Genomic DNA, 19824 nt, shown 5'->3' on the forward strand with positions numbered 1-19824 from the left:
TTTTTTTTTTCTAGAAAAAGTCTTATTTGTTTTATTTTGGCTAGAATAAAAGCAGTTTTTAATTTTTTAAAAACTATTTTTGGGACAAAATTATTAGCCCCTTTAAGCAAATTTTTTTTTCCCCGATAGTCCACAGAACAAACCATCGTTATAGAATAACTTGCCTAATTACCCTAACCTGCCTAGTTCACCTTATTAACCTAGTTAAGCCTTTAAATGCCACTTTAGGCTGGATAGAAGTGCCTTGAAAAATAACAAGTAAAATGTTATTTACTGTCATCGTGGCAAAGATAAAATAAATCAGTTATTAGAAATAGGTTTTTAAAACTATTATGCTTAAAAATTTGGTGAAACAATCTTCCCTCCATTAAACAGAAATTGGGGAAAAAAATAAACAGGGGTGCTAATAATTCAGGGGGGCTAATAATTCTGACTTCAACTGTACATGTTGAAGGACATTAAATTGCAATTGATTATACTGATTTATTTTAAAATGTAAAACTTTTCATGTTGATGATGATTTTGTGGCTGTTCTGTTTTCCACCTATTAGCTATTTAAATTAAGTGCATAAAATTAATATTTCTACCATACAGACACTAAAGGATTAATCTTGCTGTCTTTTTTATACTAGCTGGAGCTTCCTTAAGTCATTTTTCATGGCATTAGCCCATACTATCTGACAAGCCAGTCAAGCTGTGAGAAAAAGGAGTATCCAATGTTATTCTCATTATAACAAACCTAAAATATTTTCTACATCACTTTAATACCTCTAACACCCCTCCCATTCTTTTCGTTGTATTTTCAATATGTTTTGACCATGACAATTTATTATATTTTGTAGGGTGATACTCAGTCATTTTGCTTACTTAACCTTGGATATTATATATTTTCACACAATTACCAAAACTGTTTATGATTGTGCTGCACTATATCAGGCTAATGCAGAAATACAACTAGAACTATACCCAACTGTTCATATAACCTTTCGACATAATAGTTGAAAAGCAGCTTTAGATGTTTGAACCATGACATGACTTACACATCCTTCATAATTGCAGGATTTATTTATATAAAGCATCTTGTAGTCATTAAATAGGAGATGCTACAATTTAGTTAAAGAAATGTTCTGTGAAGTGAAGTGTAGCACGTTGTTGTTTTACACATGAACAGTTTATTATTTAGTTTAAATTTTCATCTATTACATCTTTATTTGCTTTCATTTCTACTTCTCCAACAGGCAGCCAAGCCAACTGCTCAGTCCCACCATTACTAATGACTCGGAACTGTCTCCAAATTGCCCAAAAGAGACTTCAAACAGCAGCAGAGCTTCAGTCACAGAAGCTGTATCTCTAAATCCTGGGGCTTTAGAAGCAGATTCTGAAGCTCTGGTCAGCGGTCTGTTATCCCCAGCCCGAGAACGGGAAGCTCTCGACACTTTTGACAGACCTCAAACACCCGTCCGAAAGAAAGCTGTGTCACAGCAAACCAGTGTAGATATCAGCTCAACCACCAGTCCACCCAGCAAAGTAAGAAAGCTGTTGTGTATTTTAGTATAAATACGTAAATCATGCATTAAAATGTAATTTGTTATATGTTTTCTCCTTTGATTTCAGAAAGCTGTTTCTCAGCAAACAAGTTTTGATCTGTCTGGACCACATAACCTGTCTGGAAGGGTAAAAGACTTCACTTAATTTTTATAATGAGCTTGCAAGAAATACAGTGTTATTAAATATATAAAGGACTGTAGCTTTTCAGAAGTGTCTTTATGTTTTATGGTTCTACTAAAAGGGAGAACCGAGCACCCCCACCAGAACCCAGCCAGTTCCATCATTGCGCAGGCATGTTCGCACCATCCAGGAAGTCCGAACAACAGTCACTCGCATCATTACAGATGTCTACTACGAAGATGGCAGAGAGGTTAACCGCAAGGTTACACAGGTAATAGTTGTCAGCTTGTTGACAAAGGCAGTGTCTAATTTTGCTCATGTTGCTGTGGTCAGTATGACATGTAGTTATCAATTTAGTTTTATGTCTTAACATGATTAAGGGTGTACTCGCACTATGCTTTCCGAACCGTGCCCAGGCGCGTTTCTCTGTTTGTTTGACAAGTGTGAGTGCTCTGAATTGGGCCCAGGCATGGTTCAGTTGGCTGGCCCTGGGGCCTCATGTATCAACGCTGCGTACGTACAAAAACTTTGCGTACGCCAGGTTTCACGCTCAGAATCTCTCACGTTTGGATTTACTACCGATGAAATGAATGTGGAAATGTGCGCAGCTCCACGCCAACTTCATGGCTGGCGTACGCACATTTTTTGTGCGTGTCTGTTTTATTTCCATTAGCGACTCCTAGAGGCAGTTGTGTTAAATTGCACTCTACAAAGTGTCTTTGAGCCGTGGTGCAATGGCAGCTGTATGACGGGTTCATCTGCATGTCTAGCAGATATATAACCTAACATTAAAGCGCAATTTGCAGTGGTCGTCTGTTTTCCCAATGTAATCGAAGCGATCTACTGCAGGCACATTGCTATAAAGGCAAAGAAGAAGAAGAATGAGTTCATCAGACGCTGGATTCGAACCGAGTTCATGCTCAAACGTGTCAAAACATAATACCATGCGCTTTACGAGCTGCGCCACTCAGGTTGTTATTTACACTACAACAGTTTACAGCTATAGATCTCAACATGTCTTTTTTAATCCATTCGGTGCAATGTTTAGACCCAACTGTGTTAACCGCATCAGCTAAACTTTCCCACTCTATTTTTTTTTTTTGTTATTAATTCTGGAGGCTAACTTGCAAATAACACCGTCTACCTCCAAAAGGAGTACCTCCAATTCACATTCTGTTCAAAGTTTCTCTTCTTGCTTGCTTTTGACATTACTTTTTTGTTTGTTTTTGCCAAAGTAGAGTCATTAGCATATTCATACGGGGGAGGAGGCAGGGAGGTGTTTTGCGCTTGTGCATGTTGCGCTCCGTTTCACGTTCATTTGGATGTACAAAGAGAATATGCGTGGGATTCAGCATACTCACTAATTTCACACATCTGAATTTTTTTTACAGTATAGTGATGTGCAGCAAATTTTTTTACTGCACATCACTGCATCTCAAACCACTAAAAGGATTAACTAAGGTGATTTTCACTGTGCTGAGCGAGAGTGCTTCTTTTTCTGTTAAACTGAATAGTCACATCATTGATGATGCAAGTGTGCTCTGGTTTGGAAGGCAAAAGGCAGTGTAAGTGTGTGCTGAGTGAGAGAGGGGAGGGGGGACAATCATGCTTTAGCACGGTTCAAGGCAACTGTACCTAATGTGAGTACGCCCTTAATTATTATGTGAACAAAAAAGTGATTTATATAGACCCAATCATGTGATCTTAAAATGAGGCGACCAGGGTCAAGGAATTGTCACTCAAAATAAAAAATTTCCTTGCCAATTATTCACACTCAAATGGTTCTAAACTTTTATGATTATCTTACTTCTGTTGAACACACACACAAAAAAGATATAAAACAATATGCTGGACAATGAAAAAACAATTACTGACATTCATAGTGGAAACAAAAAGTACCATAGAAGTCAATGGCTGTTTTTTCCAAAATTCTTCAGTTTATCATTGTTTGTGTTCAACAAAAGAAAGAAACAAGTGACAGGTAAGTAAATGATGACTAAATTTGTATTTTTTGAGTGAACTATCCCATTAATCTTCCTAATGAAGAAATGTTAGAACCCAAACCCAGTTCTACCTCATAGCCCTTATCCCTACCCCTAGTTTTGCGCGTTACTGTGAAGGGGTAGGGGTGTCCCAATTCTCTTTAGCTTAAAGGTGTAGGGCTGAGGGGAAGAGGTAGATAGCCCTTTGAACAAAGATTTTTCAAGACCACACTCGAAACCAAGGGGTAAGAAAATTTCCCAGAAAACACCAGCCACAACGGCAGCATAGCTGTACCCAGAAGTAAAGAGATCCACAAATTAGTATTTTTTGTCATTATTACAAATTTTTACTACGGACAAGCACATGTTTTAATACATTCATAACCGCATTTGTGTTATACCTTCATGCTTAAAAAAAAACATTTAATGTTACATTTCACTATTTATAATCCATAATCATAACTCCTGTATAGCAGCCCCAAAACATTCTGACTCTCGATGACACTGGAATACCCTGTCAGAAAAGTCTAGTGGCTGGGAATGAGCTTTTCACAGTGTGCTATAATGTTAATGTTGTTTTTAGTGTTTACATAGATAAATATGGCCACTGTCTAAATGCACAGTGTAGTTACAATCTTATTGCCACAATCTATCATTATGATAACATAATATATGCCTTCAGTTATTTCCTGAAGATAAAAAACAATAAATAACGCAACTGGAATAACTACAGCAGTCATGATCGTCTGCTCTCATATGAAGCAAGAGATCGGGATGACATCTGATGACGTATGCAGGTGCTGTAGTGCTGTCCCATTTCTTAGGGTTAAATTTTGAAGCCCTTCCCCATCACACTCGATTTTAAGGGCCATGGGGAAGGGGTAGGGATACAAAAATAGAATTGGGATTAAGTTTGTAAGAACATTATTGAGTATTGATAATTCTGGAATTCTCATATTTTCTTAAGAGCACACTTTTATGAAGAAAGTATTTCAAATTTTCAGTATTTATAAAAGATTGTGCAAAAAGTACTTGGATGACCTTCTGCTTTAAGTACAGTATATCCACATTATATTCACACTATATAGAATATACATTAATTTAAGATAGAATTGTTTATTATTGTGCTTGCTTAATTCTGTATTTATTTCTGTTCAAGTGTGTATGCATGTGTAATTGTGTACATGCTGCTTGAGTCAGTGTGTCCTGTTCAGAGTTGTCATCGATTTTCTAATTGGAAAAAAAAAATACATATCTGGCATATTCATATTTAACATAGTTGATTTATGATGTCTATACTTGCAGATCAAAAACATTTTTATTAAAGGGATAGTTCACCCAAAAAACTAAACTGACCACATTTACTTTCCCCAATGTGTTTTTTAACCTTTGTGAGTATTTTTCTTCTGTTTAACTCAAGAGGCTATTTATTAGAACACTGGCTGCTGGTACCCATCGATTTTTATAGTAGGTAAGTCAGTGGGTCCCAGCTACCAGCATTTTTCATTTTTCAGTATATCTTCCTTTGTGTTCAACAGAAGTAAAGAACTCAAATAGGTCTAGAACAAGCAAGTTAAAGCTGCCACAATGCTAACCTGTTAGTATAGATCTCTGAAACACTGTCCCTCCCCTGCCGTCCAAAGCCACGTCTCCTGAAAACACAAGCGAAAGATGACAGCACCCTCTCTCATGTGTTGAGCTAAAGCTTGACCGGCGGCGTGCAGGAATTACACTCATTACACTCATTTCTAAGCCATATTTACATGCCATTTCTGGCCGAATATTCAGAGTAGCAGTAAACGATATAGGGAGCAGGTTGTCATTGTTCAGAAATGATCCAATGTGAATATAAAACCATCTTCAGCTCAAAAACTATTTCAGAAGAATTTTTTTAACTTGCCTGAGCCATGTACTAAATATTTAGATGTCAGAAAACAATTTTACTTACTGAATCAATACACTGCACTGCACTGCACCTTTTAACAAATTTCCTTTCTATCTTTTCTGGAAGGAGTCAGAGGAGCCTGTGGTTGACCGCTGTGTTGTGGAAAATGACATCTCCCCGTCCCGCACTGGAAGCTCTATGACATCAGGAGACCTAGCTGATGTCAGCTCGCTCTCCTCAAAAGCCCCATCGCACCACAGCTCCAGCGGGACCAGCAGTGGAGGCTTGGGCCCCATCAGAATGCCTGATTTCCTCATGCCCCCTAGCCGAGGGGCCAAGTTTGGCCGGTGAGAAGTCACCCTGTTCTGTTTGCATTACTAACACTCCAAAGTTAACATACGAGACTCATAAATCATCACACTTTTAGCGAAGTTGTGCAGAATGTCTGATTGTTAGTAAATTTCCTTCAAGCATGTTCTCACCTCCCCATTATTAAACGCTGCATGATTTTGGTATCCTCTCATGGCTGCTGCTCCCATGCACATTCGGTCGAGGGCGTTTCAGCTCCTTGTGTGTGTTTAACCCCAGGCGGGGGGGACGGCAGCAGCAGCCAAGGACACTCACTCTGGTGGTGGGGTCAGAGGTGACGGATGCACGGGGGTCTCGGGTCTCCACTCAGCTGAGCCCCCGTGGCCGTGCCCGGCGAGGAAGGCCTCCTTCCAGGTGAGGTTCTCCTGGGTAGGCTTGCAGGGCCTCAAACAGTTTAAACCCACAGTTACCCACTAACTATATCCACTGTGTTATGAATGATCTTGCATGACATCTGGTCTTTCTTAGGCTGTACTTTAGTGCTAACTGTCCTTATCGTTTCAGGTGTCCTGATTCAATTCTGATTCATAAGCTCTCTATTCAATTTGATTCTTGATTTAAAGTTATATTGGTTAAATACAAATATAGATGCAACATCTACACTAGGGATTTAACGGATCATTACCCACTCTTTGGAATGCACGTGACCCACTCACTAATTTAGGGTGTCCGCGGGGTCTTAAAAAGTCTTAAAATGTCTTAAATTTCAAAAACAAAATTTTAGACCCTAAAAAGTCAATAAAATTCACTGAGATATTCGGTTGTAGGTCTTAAATCATTTTAAACAGGAATCATTTTCCTCTGTCCAAGTAAAGCTTTTCAATTGGGCCGACATTTGGCCAATCAACAATGCATCTCAAGAAAACCATTTTTTAAAAATATTTAAAAAAATTTATTGCTAAGAGATGCAATTCACAATAGCTGTTCAACATTTTACAGCAATTTCTCTAAATTAAATTTCCTAATCAAGGAAAGAAAACTAAAAACAATTGCATAATTCCTCATGATAATAACAGAGCAACATATCACTTTACATGATACATTATACTCAATCAATCTGGACCAAAAGCCAACAAATGCATGTTTTTGATTATTTATGTAATTGTCTGCATAATACATTATCTTTTAAAAATGTTAAACTTTTCATAAAAAAATAATTATTATGTTGGAAAAAAGTGTAAAAAACTAGAGTTTTTTTATATTAAAATATGTTGCTAAGAAAAAATTACATTTGTTTTAAATTTGACTTGATTAAACATGCAACTTTTAGACTGCATCAATGCATTCAGGGTGTTTCTTCACAATTAATCATAAAAAGATTGGCATCTCAATTCAAACACTCACACAGCAAATATTACAAATGATGATTGTTTGCAATTGTTTATTAATCCTTCAAATGCGCTGCATTTAAACCTGTGTTTGATCAAGAGATTTAGTTTTTTTAACTTTTCAGTTTGTTACAAAGTTACAAACAATCAAAACACTAAAGGCCTGGCATAACAGTTTATAGTTAAGATATAAACACATCACTGGCAAATACCTTTAACTTGACACTCGAAAATTAGCAATTACATTGTTCAACCAGTAAATGGCCTTAAAAAATACAAATTGGTTGCAGCTTGAAGGGCATCCACTGCGTAAAACATATGCTGGATAAGTTGACGGTTCATTCCACTGTGGCAACCCCTGATTAATAAAGGGACTAAGCCAAAAAGAAAATGAATGAATAAGTGAATGTACAAATTATAATGTTAGGTTTATACATCTACCATTATCAGCAATAGTAGTGATAATTTTTCACAGTATTGAATATATTTTACAATTAAATTTCTATTCATCTGGTTATTTCTTGATTTCATTTTTATTAGACTTACAGGTTTTATTATGTTTAAAAAACAAAAGTTTTAAGCATTACTGTTTTGGTAATAAATAGAAAGCAAATGACATTTTTCTTTTCCCTTATTGGCTTCTCCGAAAAATGGTCCGATACATGACTCAAAAACCATAATGTGGTCCGAACTGTGAGATTTTTCGATCTGTTACAACACACACACACACACACTATATGCCTGCATTCTCTATAATGCATGGAAATCTGTTTAACATTAGACATAATTTACTGTTTTTATATGAATAGTCACCAAGACAAGAATTTCAGCACTTAGCCTGAGCATGTGTTGAAGAGAAATAAGGGGCTAAAGTAAGTGAATTGAGCAAACATATAAACTATATATAGAATATCTGCTGAGTCTTAAAATGTCTTAAATTTCATTAATGAAAGTCTTATTAAAAAAGTCTTTAATCCACTGAAATATTGTATTGCAAGTCTTTAATCGTTTTTAATGGGTTTTAATTTTCTTTATTTCCAAGTAAAGCTATACCCAATTGGGTCAGCACCCATCCAATCTCTAACAATATATTTCAATAAAAGTTTTAAGAAAGGTTTATTTATTAAATCTATTTACTTATTAATATGGGTAAATTATCTTCCTTACAACAACACTTGTTTTGTATGTGTTACAGGTTTTAACTTGGCCATTAATAAAAGCGTTTAGCCTTGTGCAATTCTGAAATTTTATTCATTATGGTCTTAAAAGGTCTTAAAAAGTCTTAAATTAGACTTGATAAAATCTGTAGAAACCCTGTACATCTGTTGACAATTTATAGCCTAGCCAAACCACTCTTTTCCTGATGTGCTCTCACTTTAGGAAGCAGCATGCCAGTATCATAAATTACAAAAAGAAAATGCAGGAATAGAGAATATAGGAAAAATAGGATTTCATGGCTCATAAGTATCAATATTGAATCAACTACTTCTTAAAAAAACTTAAACTTAACTTAGCTTAGTCTTTTCTTTGTATTGCTTATTCCCTGTTAACACTGACTATCAGAGGTGGCAGGCCAGGCCAGAGAGGTGGTGCTCATGCCCCGGGTGGTGCGTCGTCCTCAGAAGAGGAGCCATTTGCACAAAGGCATGTCCAGATGCCCATCAGCCCAGTTGAGCCCAGTGCTACAAGCCACTCAGAGTCCCTTAACACCACTTCCCCGGACAACAGCACTGGCTCCAGCAGTTTTGTTGGGTTGCGTGTGCTGGCCAAGTGGTCATCCAACTCCTATTTCTATTCTGGGAGCATCACTCGAGACCTGGGAGAGAACCGTTTCCGCCTTCTGTTTGATGACAACCAGGAGTGTGAAGTGCAGGGAAAGGACATCTTGCTCTGTGACCCAATTCCTCTGGAGACGGAGGTCACTGCCTTGACCGAGGAGGAGTACTTCAATATAGGTGAGCACTGCAGTCCAAACCTGTTGTGAGCCATTCATTTAAAACCATGGTATAACGATTTATAACACCACCAGGATTGTTTTTATTTTAATATTATTCCAAGAGCCTAACACTATAACAATGAGCATGATTTTGCAGGTTGGGCTGTAAATGATCTGTCCATCCATCATTCTATCATTCTGTTTTTCATGGATTCATATTGAACCATTTAGAACGAGGCTTTTACTTTGATATGCAATACTGTCCGTCTGTCAGTCGGTCGGTTGGTCTATCAATCTGTCTTTTTTATCTGTCTGTCTATCTATTTATCAGTCGTTCTACCTGTCTATCATTTGTTATGCATTGCTGTCTGTTGGTTGGTCAGTCTATCTGTTTGTCTTTTTATCTGTCTTTATCTGTTATTCTATATATTGCTCTATCATTTTATTAGTCTATCTATTTACTGTTCTGTCTGTCTGTCTCTATGTCTCTATACATGTTTGTCTGTCTGTCTGTCTCTATGTCTCTATACATGTCCGTCTGTCTGTCATACTATCTGTCTGTCTATCATTCTATCTGCTTATCTATCTGTCTGTCTATCGTTCAATCAGTCCATATTTTGTTATGGCAGTGCTGTTGGTCATTCTATCTCGTTTGTTCTATATATTGCTCTATCCTTATGTGGTTGTATATACTGATCTGTACTGATCTATCTATCTGTATTCGTCTATCTATCTATCTATCTATCTATCTATCTATCTATCTATCTATCTATCTATCTATCTATCTATCTATCTATCTATCTATCTATCTATCTATCTATCTATCTATCTATCTATCTATCTATCTATCTATCTATCCATCTATCCATCCATCCATCCATCCATCCATCCATCCGTATCCTTCCATATATCTATCTATATATCTGTCTGTCAGTCAATCTATCTATCGTTGTATCTGTCTCTTTTTTTATGCATTGCTGTTTGGTGGTTGGTCAGTCTATATACCTGTCTATTTGTCTGTCTATCTATTGTTCTATTACTCTATATATTGATCTAACTATCATTCTATCAGTCTGTTATTTCTATCATTCTATTTGTCTAATTGTCATTATGTTTCTGTCTATTGTTCTTTCTATCATTCTTTATCTGTCTGTCATTCTGTATATTGTTCTGTCTGTCTGTTTTACTATTTTCTTTAAAAATATATCTCAAGTAATGTTTAAAATAATATGGTTTTAACAGTGTTTGCTTTAATAATTTTCTTCTGGATACTGTTTTAACGTCTTTTAGTTTAGCTTTAGTTTATTTTCATCCGTTTGTGACAATTTGTGACAGTGGCTTCATGTTTGATTTATATCTCGATGCTAGGTGGCATAATCCGTGGCAGGAAATGTAACCGGTGACATTAGGTTTAAATTAGGGCTTTTTACCCTTCAGGATTTTGTCATTTTCATTATTTTAATTTTGGCCAAAATATATATATATATATATATATATATATATATATATATATATATATATATATATATATATATATATATAAATAAAATAAGGCATTTTTGTCTTTTGTGTTTTGTATTGTTTTTCGAATAAGAGTCTTCTGAATTGAGCTCTTCATCGTAACACTCTGATTTCACTGATTACTTTCTTTATAATGCTTGAAAAATCTTTGTCAATTTTAATGTTCTCTTTTAATAAATATAAATATAGAATTCAGACCATTCTAGGTACATTAATTCATAGAAATAAAGGTAAGTGGAACATGTTTGTTGTAATTTGAAAGGGTGAAGGTAACCGAATGTATGCTAAAAATAAAAGTGTGTTGTTAACTTGAAAATCATTTTTATTTGAGTTGCCACTAATAATCTATTATTTGTATGCAATTATGGTTGATCTTTAAATTATTAATGTATTTTTTCATCTCTGGTGTTCAGGTGTGGTAAAGGGTCATAAAACTCAAGGCTCTGAGTTCCTCTACTGCGTGGAGAAGGATGGTCAGAGCTCCTACTACAGCAGAACATCTGTGATCCTCAGCATGGAGCAAGGCAGCCGCCTGAGAGAGCAATATGGACTCGGACCCTACGAACCATCCACACCACAAACCATGGCTTGTGATATCAGCCTCGGTGAGCATTTATAGGCATTATAGACATTATAGAGATGTATGAAATATCCCTGAATGAAAGTGAAAGTGCCAAACTGCAGTTAAAGTTGAAAAATTAAAAATGACACAGCCGAAATGACATAAAACTCCAGAGGAAATGTGGATACTGTGGTGACGCAATGATGTTAATGAAATTATGTGCTATAGTTCGTAAAACAGGATCTTGACCAGAAAATTTGAAAAGCAACTAATGTAAACACCTTAATCATATTACTGTCTTATACATATTAAGTCAAATAATTTGATTAATGATGTCCATGTAAACGTCCTCCTTTTGTTTACAGATAATCTCGTTGAAGGAAAGCGAAGACGCAGAGGGAACTGCAGTGGAGCAGGGACCCCTACACGCAGCTCCAGCAACAGCCCACGAAACCCAGGGCCTTCTGGGAAACGAAAGCTTATCAGCTGCACGGAGGAAGAAAGGACGCCTCCGAAGAGAGGGCGCAGGGGGGCAGGGGCCAGAGTGGGTACGGTGCCCCTTGCAGACAGACTTTAATAAAGCAGCAAAACGGACCAAAGCATTTTAAGATAATGTTTTATATCCCTAATTTTACTGTCTAATTCGGTCTTTTATTGTTCTCCATTTTTAGCAACTTTTGAATTTATGAAATTTTTTACACTATTTGAAATTGTATTCGACTTAAACATATGAATGATTAACTGAATACGTGCCTTTCTCCCCACTGTATGTAAGCATCTGATTTTACAATATAAAATGTGTGATAAACCTCTTGAAGGTTTGAATAAATTCTGCTTTTGGTACAGCTTGTTAGATTGCAGATCTCCAGCTCTAAACAGCTTCTGGTATGTGCATAACATGCTTTATCTTTTGTGTGGGTGAGCACTCAGCAGGGCAGATGGGAGTGGTGTATGTGTTTAATACCTCATGCTTCATTGCTTTTTAGGGGCTCTTTGTTTCACAGCCAGTCTTTGGTTTTAAATTGGTGTTTATGTTAGGCTGTAGTTATTTATTTCTTGTTTCGCTTGAACAGGGCGTCGTATTGCTGCTTGTAACACATCTGGGAGCGGGGTAGATCTTCCTCCTGACCCTAATGACCTGGTGGCAACACACGGACCTCTGCCTGAAAACTCTTCTCTCTTTATGGGATTTGTCTTCCTGCTGACGGCATCCTCTGAAGGAGATCGATACTCCAGCCATCAGAGCAGTGATGAGGATGAAGGTGAGAAGTAGAGCTGATAAAGTTCTGAGGCTGCGTCCAACATTTTCTACTACTCGGGAAGTACTGCATTTGAATGTGATACACGACCATTAGAAAGTATGTTCTGTATAGTAGGGCTGTGCAATTAATCAAAAATTCGATTTCATTTTTTCACTTCTAACGATTATGAAAAAACATTATTCGAGATAAAATAATTATTGCATCCTATATCGCCCCCTTTCCAGCTGTACACAGTTGTTGCTCTGCAATGCTCAGTTTCACGTGAAAATGACTAAAAGCAGGTACTGTGATGTACCTTTTGCAGCAAAGGATGCGCATCATTCATCGATGAACATTCAAATCATTCTTGTTTTTAAAAGCACGAAAGAGATCGCATGGTGTTGTGTATGTGCACTCCGCCTCAGAGACGAGCAGAGCACACACATCTAAAGTCATCTTAATATGAGCGCTTTAATAGTCAAATACATGCAAGTTTTTTTTCAACCCATTTCTAAACATAATAATTTAATAACTCATTTTTAATAACTGATTTCTTTGATATTTGCCCTGATGACAGAACATAATATTTAACTAGATAATTTCAAGATATTAGTATTTAGATTAAAAGTGTGATTCAAAGGCTTAATTAGGGTAATTAGGCAAGTCATTGTATAACAGTAGATTGTTCTGCATACAATCAAAAAAAAATAATTGCTTAATGGGGCTAATAATATTGACCTTAAAATAGGTTTAAAAATATTTAAACCTGCTTTTACTTTATCCAAAATAAAACAAATAAGAAGAAAGAATATTTTAGGTAATACTGTGAAAATTTCCTTGCTCTGTTAAACATCATTTGGTAAAAAAAAAAAAATCACAGGAGGGCGAATAATTTTGACTTAAACTGATACTCAATTTGAATAATCTTGATTGTAAGTAGTATGAATGAAAACTCGAATGTACTACATGCTCCAATTTTTCATGATCGCATAACCTGCAACCGTTGCGTCGCCTCACTTCTACTCATTGAATTATCTCACTCATCTGGGCACTTCTCGCATACTGTTTCTCAGATACTATGAATTTGGCTTGCTTACTGTTTTTAATGTACTATATAGTATAACAGTATGCAATTTCGTACACTGTGTTCATTGACACAAAAGCAAAGTTCACCTCGAAATGAAAATTGGCATCACTTTCTTAAGTTCACACTTAAATATTGCTTTATAACAATTGCAGGTTTGGCATGTTGTCCTGGGAGAGAACCCTGAGCTCAGAGATAATTGAGCCTAGGTCACCCGCCTGGTCGATGAGCATGTAAGGGGATCTGAGATCAGGTAGCTCTAGAGAGCTCTCCCTGGTTTAGGGAGGAAAAGGAAGAGATGGGGTGGAAGGGGGATTCTTCCAAAATGAATATAGGGAGGTAGGGTGAAATCAGTCTATTTATTTTAGGCTTGGACCAGTCTGATTGAACTATGACTGATTACAGATGAGAGACTAGCCACGATCAATTTTATCACATATTCCTCTCGAAATGAGTTTATAAAACTTCACTTAAGTTTATTTTAAATGAAAGCAGAGACTTCAGTCATACCACTAAATGTTCACAAAACTTATATATAAAACTTTAAAATATTAAATATTATATATAAAACTTAACAGGTCCAGATTGCTTAGAATGGGGTTCATAATGTGTTATGGCCCCAATATATGTCAATCCCAAATGAATAATGAACTGAATTGTTACTGCAAAATTTGTCGGAAATTAACTTTGATTTAACAGTTTGTTGTTCTACTGTTGGTACACAATTCTACAACTCTACCTTCTATATCTCTCGCCTTCAGTTTTTTTCCCCCATTATTTCATATTCCACAGAGTTCAGAGAGGAGAATAGCATCCAAAACAACAACAACAAGTTAGCAAAATTAATAACCAGGTGGGTCTAGTAGCAGAGAATTTTTGGAATTTTTACAAACCGTTTACAAACAGGCTTTTTAAAATTATTTTTGCCCTCTGACAAAGAATACAAAGGGCTTTGTTTGTAGTATATCAAGGCCTCAAAAGGTCATTTAATAATCATTAGCTTGCTTCTTCTGTTATTAAATACTTTCATTCATTTATTTTCTTTTGGCTTAGTTCTTGATTTATCAAAGGTCTCCACAGTGGAATGAACTGCCAACTATTCTAGCATATGTTTTACGCACCCATACATTCTCTCGTCCATCCACACACACACACACACACACACACACACACACACACACACACACACACACACACACACTACGGCCAATTTAGTTCATCCAATTCACCTATAGCGCATGTCTTTGGACTGTGGTGGAAACTGGAGGAAACCTTTGCCAACATCGGGTGAACATTACATACTGTACATGGTTAAAAAGTTAAAAAAAAAAAAAGTTGCATTTAAATGTACCAGTTGTGTAAAGCCTGATTTATACTTCTACATTGAGTGATTGGAATTCCTTGCACATAGCTAATGCCGCTGTGAGCATTTATACTGCTACATTCAATCTGTGCTGCTCTTGTCAGCACACTTCTGAAATGCTACAAGGTAGTGGGGTCATTATGTTTCAATGTGGAACCCTAACCCTACTTGCAATACCAGATGGTAAAATAATGCCTGGTTCGATTTTTTTTCAAGGTTAGCAAAATCTATGATTAATGGGGTATATGCAGTGTCTTTAGCCAATGATAAACTTTCGGTGAAAGGTTAATGTGACTATTTTCAATTTCAGAAGTTCCTTTTCCAGCATCGATGTTGTAATTTAATTTAAATACATTTAGTTAAATAAACTTAAACATTCATTTAGTTGTTCAAGCGTAAAATGAGATGAAAGACTGTAAGGGCTAGTGCCGTCAGGATCAGCCGCCAAGCGCAGAAACTCCATCGAAAATACTGGGGTAAAATAAACAGTCATATTTTAAAGACATTGCGGGGGCAATGGAATTTAATGCAGTACTTCATGTCCGGATTGAGACCCATTTTATATCAGCAGTAAAGATCATTGATTTTTAAAGAAAACAGACCTTAAACATAGCAATTTATATACTGGAAAAACAGTTCACTGGAAGTGCTAAGGCTGAAGTTAAAAGTCCATGTGCATATAGCCCATTGACCGTCAATAAGGTGAATTGATTTAAAGCATTATCTTTAGTGTGTACATCACATGCACGTGTAACCGGCTACAGTAAATCATGTAGGTTTTCAAGACTTTGATTAAACCTCTTTACATATTTTTTTTTGTTCATGCTAAGTGACATACTGTGCCAACTCGAATGTTGTCAAAACAACTGTAAATATCAGAAATACCCATTATAACCTTTCCGTTTTAACAATATGCTTTTATTTTGGGGAAATACATGAACACTTGTGTTTAGTAATACTTTAATTACATATTAAAAGGGTCCTTTTTTGCTCATGTTAAAGGGTTTATTCCATTTTTCGTTTTTTTCTAGAACATAATTTCATGCTTGGTGGTTTGAAAAATGCATTATGTTCTGCATAATTTGCATTAAAATACCTTTCATTTGATTGTTTTATAGGCGAGATTAGGGCAGATTTACTAACATCCGTAAAGCCCTATAAAAAAACCTAAAGTATCTTCTTTTGGAGTGGACTTTGAAATTTGTAAATGTTTAGATCTTTTTTAATTCTCAAACATACACTGCACACTGACTAACACATTCAAAAAAGGAAAAAGCATAATAAAAGCCCTTTAATGTAAGAGAACATTTCTTGTTTGCATGTGATGATGCAACAGTTTCCTAAAAAATGAGTTTCTCTCGTCAGAGTATGTGCAGAGAGCTCCATACAACAAACACTATACGGTGTCACAGCTGGAGGCGGGTGGAGGAATGATCCTGCTTGACTTCAATGAAGAACAGGTAAACTTGTATTCAACACACTCCTTACACAGATTCTGCTGCGTGTGCATGTTTTGATGTGTGTGTGTGTGTGTTTTCTGCATGGTCAGTGTAAAGCAGCCTATCAGAGCTTGCTGATTGCCGACCAGCACTGTCGGACCAGGAAGTACCTGCTGTGTGTGGCAGGTGGAGTCCCATGTGTGTCTCAAATGTGGGTGAGGGACTGCTGCCAAGAGAAGAAGCTGCTCAACTACAGAAACTACCTGCTTCCTGCTGGCCTGGGGCCTGGGGGACGCATCGTGGAGTGGTGAGAGCTGCTCTTGTTTGGATACAACTCCTAAACTTTTTTTTAATTTATTCAATTTTTAGGACTTACTCTCTCTCTCTCTGCATCAGAGTCTAATATAAGACTAAAAAACTAATATAACAGTTTTCACTGAATTGCATTACCAGACATTTTACAGTTTTTTTTGTTTGGAATGAAAACTATGTTATTATACATTTATGTATACAATTTTAAAGATTATTTTTATTAGCCCCTCTAAGAATTTTTTTTTTCGATTTGACAGAACAAACCACTGTTGTCCAATGACTTTTAAAATTAACCTAGCTTGCCTAGTTAACCTAATGAAGTATTTTAATTAAGCCTCTGAAAGCTAAATAATAGTGTCTTGCAAAATTTAAGCTAGTAAAATATTATGTACTGCCATCATGGCAAAGACAAAAGTAATTAGTTATTAAAAATTAGGATATAAGGAGAAATATTTCAAAAAGAATTTAAGTTCCACAGGAGTGCAGTATCTATATTAGAGTTGTGACGAGGCGCCTACTCCATGAGACGAGACTGGATTCTTGAGAATGAGACGAGATTTTTGCACTATTTTAAAGAAATACTTTGTGATGAAACATATGAATGGAATAGTCTTAGAATTCAAATATTTTACTAATATATATATATATATATATATATATATATATATATATATATATATATATATATATATATATATATATATATATATATATGTATATATATATTTATAAAAAAAATCACAACATGCAAAACAATTTAGGCATTTTTTAAAATCAATTTTTAATGAATTTACTTCCATTTTTTTATGTATGCAATTTCCATAATTATTCCCATAATTGTATGTATGCAATAGTTTTATATTAGTTTATATTGAATTCTATGTAATGAACATGGAAACGCTGCAAGATAATTGTTAATAAATACATTGAAAATAGCAAACTCTGCTGACTAGCTTTTCCCCTATAGAATACAGTGTATTTACATTGCAGATCTTGATGGTCAGTTCGGATTTTGTGACAGTATCCGATTTTTATATATTTGTTTTGATGAACTGACCTCATCTTTAAAGGTGACTCGTATCCGATTGACTGCGTTTACACAGCACATGGCAAAAGGTGCAATGACCAGGGAGAAAAAAAGAGCGCTGTTTTCTCCATTCCTGTATTTATTCTGTTTGCTCGTTTAATTTTTTTATTTTCTTTAAGACAAGTTGATTTACTATTGTTAATGGTAGAAAAGTTATCATTTGGCCATCTTCTTTTAATTTAGGCCTTTTTTAACCAGTAGGCATCTTAATGTAATGTCCATGGTGTGATTTGTGCACGTGACGTGTGCAACAGTATTATTTTATATTGCTTACGTGGCGGATGTTGCGCTTTCGTAAACATGCTAAAATACTTGTGCTACATGACAATATGAAAAGTTGTTTTAATCCCTGTGTAGAATTTGGTCACTTGAACCATGAAAAGAAAACGTCCGGCTTTACCGTACAGTATAAACATGTTTGGTAATGATGACATGTTCAATGAAGGCAGGTAGTAATAAATATTGGACCCAGGGAATGCCATAATATTGCAGCCCAAACCATCAATGATCCACCCCAATGCTTCACTCTGGGCATGCAACAGTCTAGGTTGCACTTTTATTTGGGGAGCCTCTACACCAGTGGTCACCAAACTTGTTCCTGGAGGGCCGGTGTCCTGCACATTTTAGCTCCAATCCTAATCAAACACACCTGAATTAGCTAATCAAGGTCTTACTTGGTATACTTGAAACATCCAGGCTGGTGTGTTGAGGCAAGTTGGAGCTAAATCCTGCAGGGACACCGGCCCTCCAGGACCGAGATTAGTGACCCCTGCTCTATACCATTACTCTTCCAGATGTGGGAAAGACAGTTAAGGTAGACTCATCAGAGACCAATACATCTTTCACATTGTCCACAGGCCAAGATTTTCACTGCTGGTACCACTGAAACCACCATTTAGTATTGGCACGAGTGACCAAAAGTTGGGCTATAGAAGCCTGACCCTGTATATTGTCCCTGTGGAGCTTCCGACCAACAGTTTTGGTGGAAACAGGAGAGTTGAGCTGCACATTTAGTTCTGCAGTGAGTTTGGCAGCTTTTTTTTGATACAATCTGGGTCAGTACGTGAACATCCCTTTCAGACAGCTTCCTCTTGCGTCCACAGTTACTTATGTTGGATGTGGTACTTTTGATAAATCACAATAACTTGTTGTCTTGGTCACAGATGCATTAGAGCAGGGGTCACCAATCTCGGTCCTGGAGGGCCGGTGTCCCTGCAGGGTTTAGCTCCAACTTGCCTCAACACACCTGCCTGGATGTTTCAAGTATACCTAGCAAGACCTTGATTAGCTTGATCAGGTGTGTTTGATTAGGGTTGGAGCTAAAATGTGCAGGACACCGGCCCTCCAGGAACAAGTTTGGTGACCACTGCATTAGAGTGACGCACGCCAACAATTTGTCATCCATTTGAACTCTAATGTCACACAATGCTGTGTGCATTGCAATATTTTAAGCAAAACTGCTATTGCTCTGCTAATTAAACCTTCACACTGCTTTTACTGGTGAAATGTGAAATCAATGCTCAAATTCAACCATGAAACAAGCAACACTAAAATTGACCAGTGTTTGTTTCAATGTCCAAACCTTATGTAATCCTTAACATTTAAAAAAGACAAAATAGTGAGGAAGAACAATAGTATTTACAGTAACAGTTGTCTCATATTTTAGTGTTTGGGGGAAGAGTTAGTCTGTAACTTTAAGCAGTTTTTGGAAAAACTAAAAGATATGAAATTTCTTATGCACATGTTTTTTTCCACTATGTGTGGAAAATAATTAATTTTAGGTTGATTTATTAATCAATGTTTTGCTCCACTTGTTCTGCTATTTTTGCTGCCTCTGTGAAAAAAAATGCTTAAATTGTCTTGGAATAAATGTTGTTTTTCTGATGTTCTCTTTCCTCAGGCATCCTCGCTCGAATCCCTTCAAAGCTCTGAAGGTGATGCTGATAGCAGAAGATCGGGTGGATTTGTGGACATCTTTGCTTTCAATGGGTGGTGCAGAAAAAGTGTATCGCCAAGAAAGTCAAAACATTTCTGGTATGTAACAGGA

At 36.4% G+C, this 19824-nt stretch overlaps 1 protein-coding gene across 21 annotated transcripts in view; it reads left to right on the forward strand.

Moving 5' to 3' along the window:
- The window catches only part of tp53bp1 (tumor protein p53 binding protein, 1), a 47610-nt gene that overhangs the window by 26927 nt on the left and 859 nt on the right, over window positions 1-19824 (forward strand). For 7 of the 21 annotated variants that reach the window (XM_073906642.1, XM_017356867.4, XM_073906644.1 and 4 more), the window contains exons 17-28: window positions 1239-1527; window positions 1615-1674; window positions 1790-1939; window positions 5662-5882; window positions 6100-6258; window positions 8796-9187; window positions 11103-11294; window positions 11617-11799; window positions 12325-12513; window positions 16305-16399; window positions 16489-16685; window positions 19678-19811. In XM_073906642.1, the coding sequence (XP_073762743.1) occupies window positions 1239-1527; window positions 1615-1674; window positions 1790-1939; window positions 5662-5882; window positions 6100-6258; window positions 8796-9187; window positions 11103-11294; window positions 11617-11799; window positions 12325-12513; window positions 16305-16399; window positions 16489-16685; window positions 19678-19811 (2261 nt within the window). 21 annotated transcript variants of the gene reach the window in all.

The sequence above is a fragment of the Danio rerio genome, chromosome 7 (assembly GCF_049306965.1).
Source record: "Danio rerio strain Tuebingen ecotype United States chromosome 7, GRCz12tu, whole genome shotgun sequence".
NCBI lineage: Eukaryota > Metazoa > Chordata > Actinopteri > Cypriniformes > Danionidae > Danio > Danio rerio.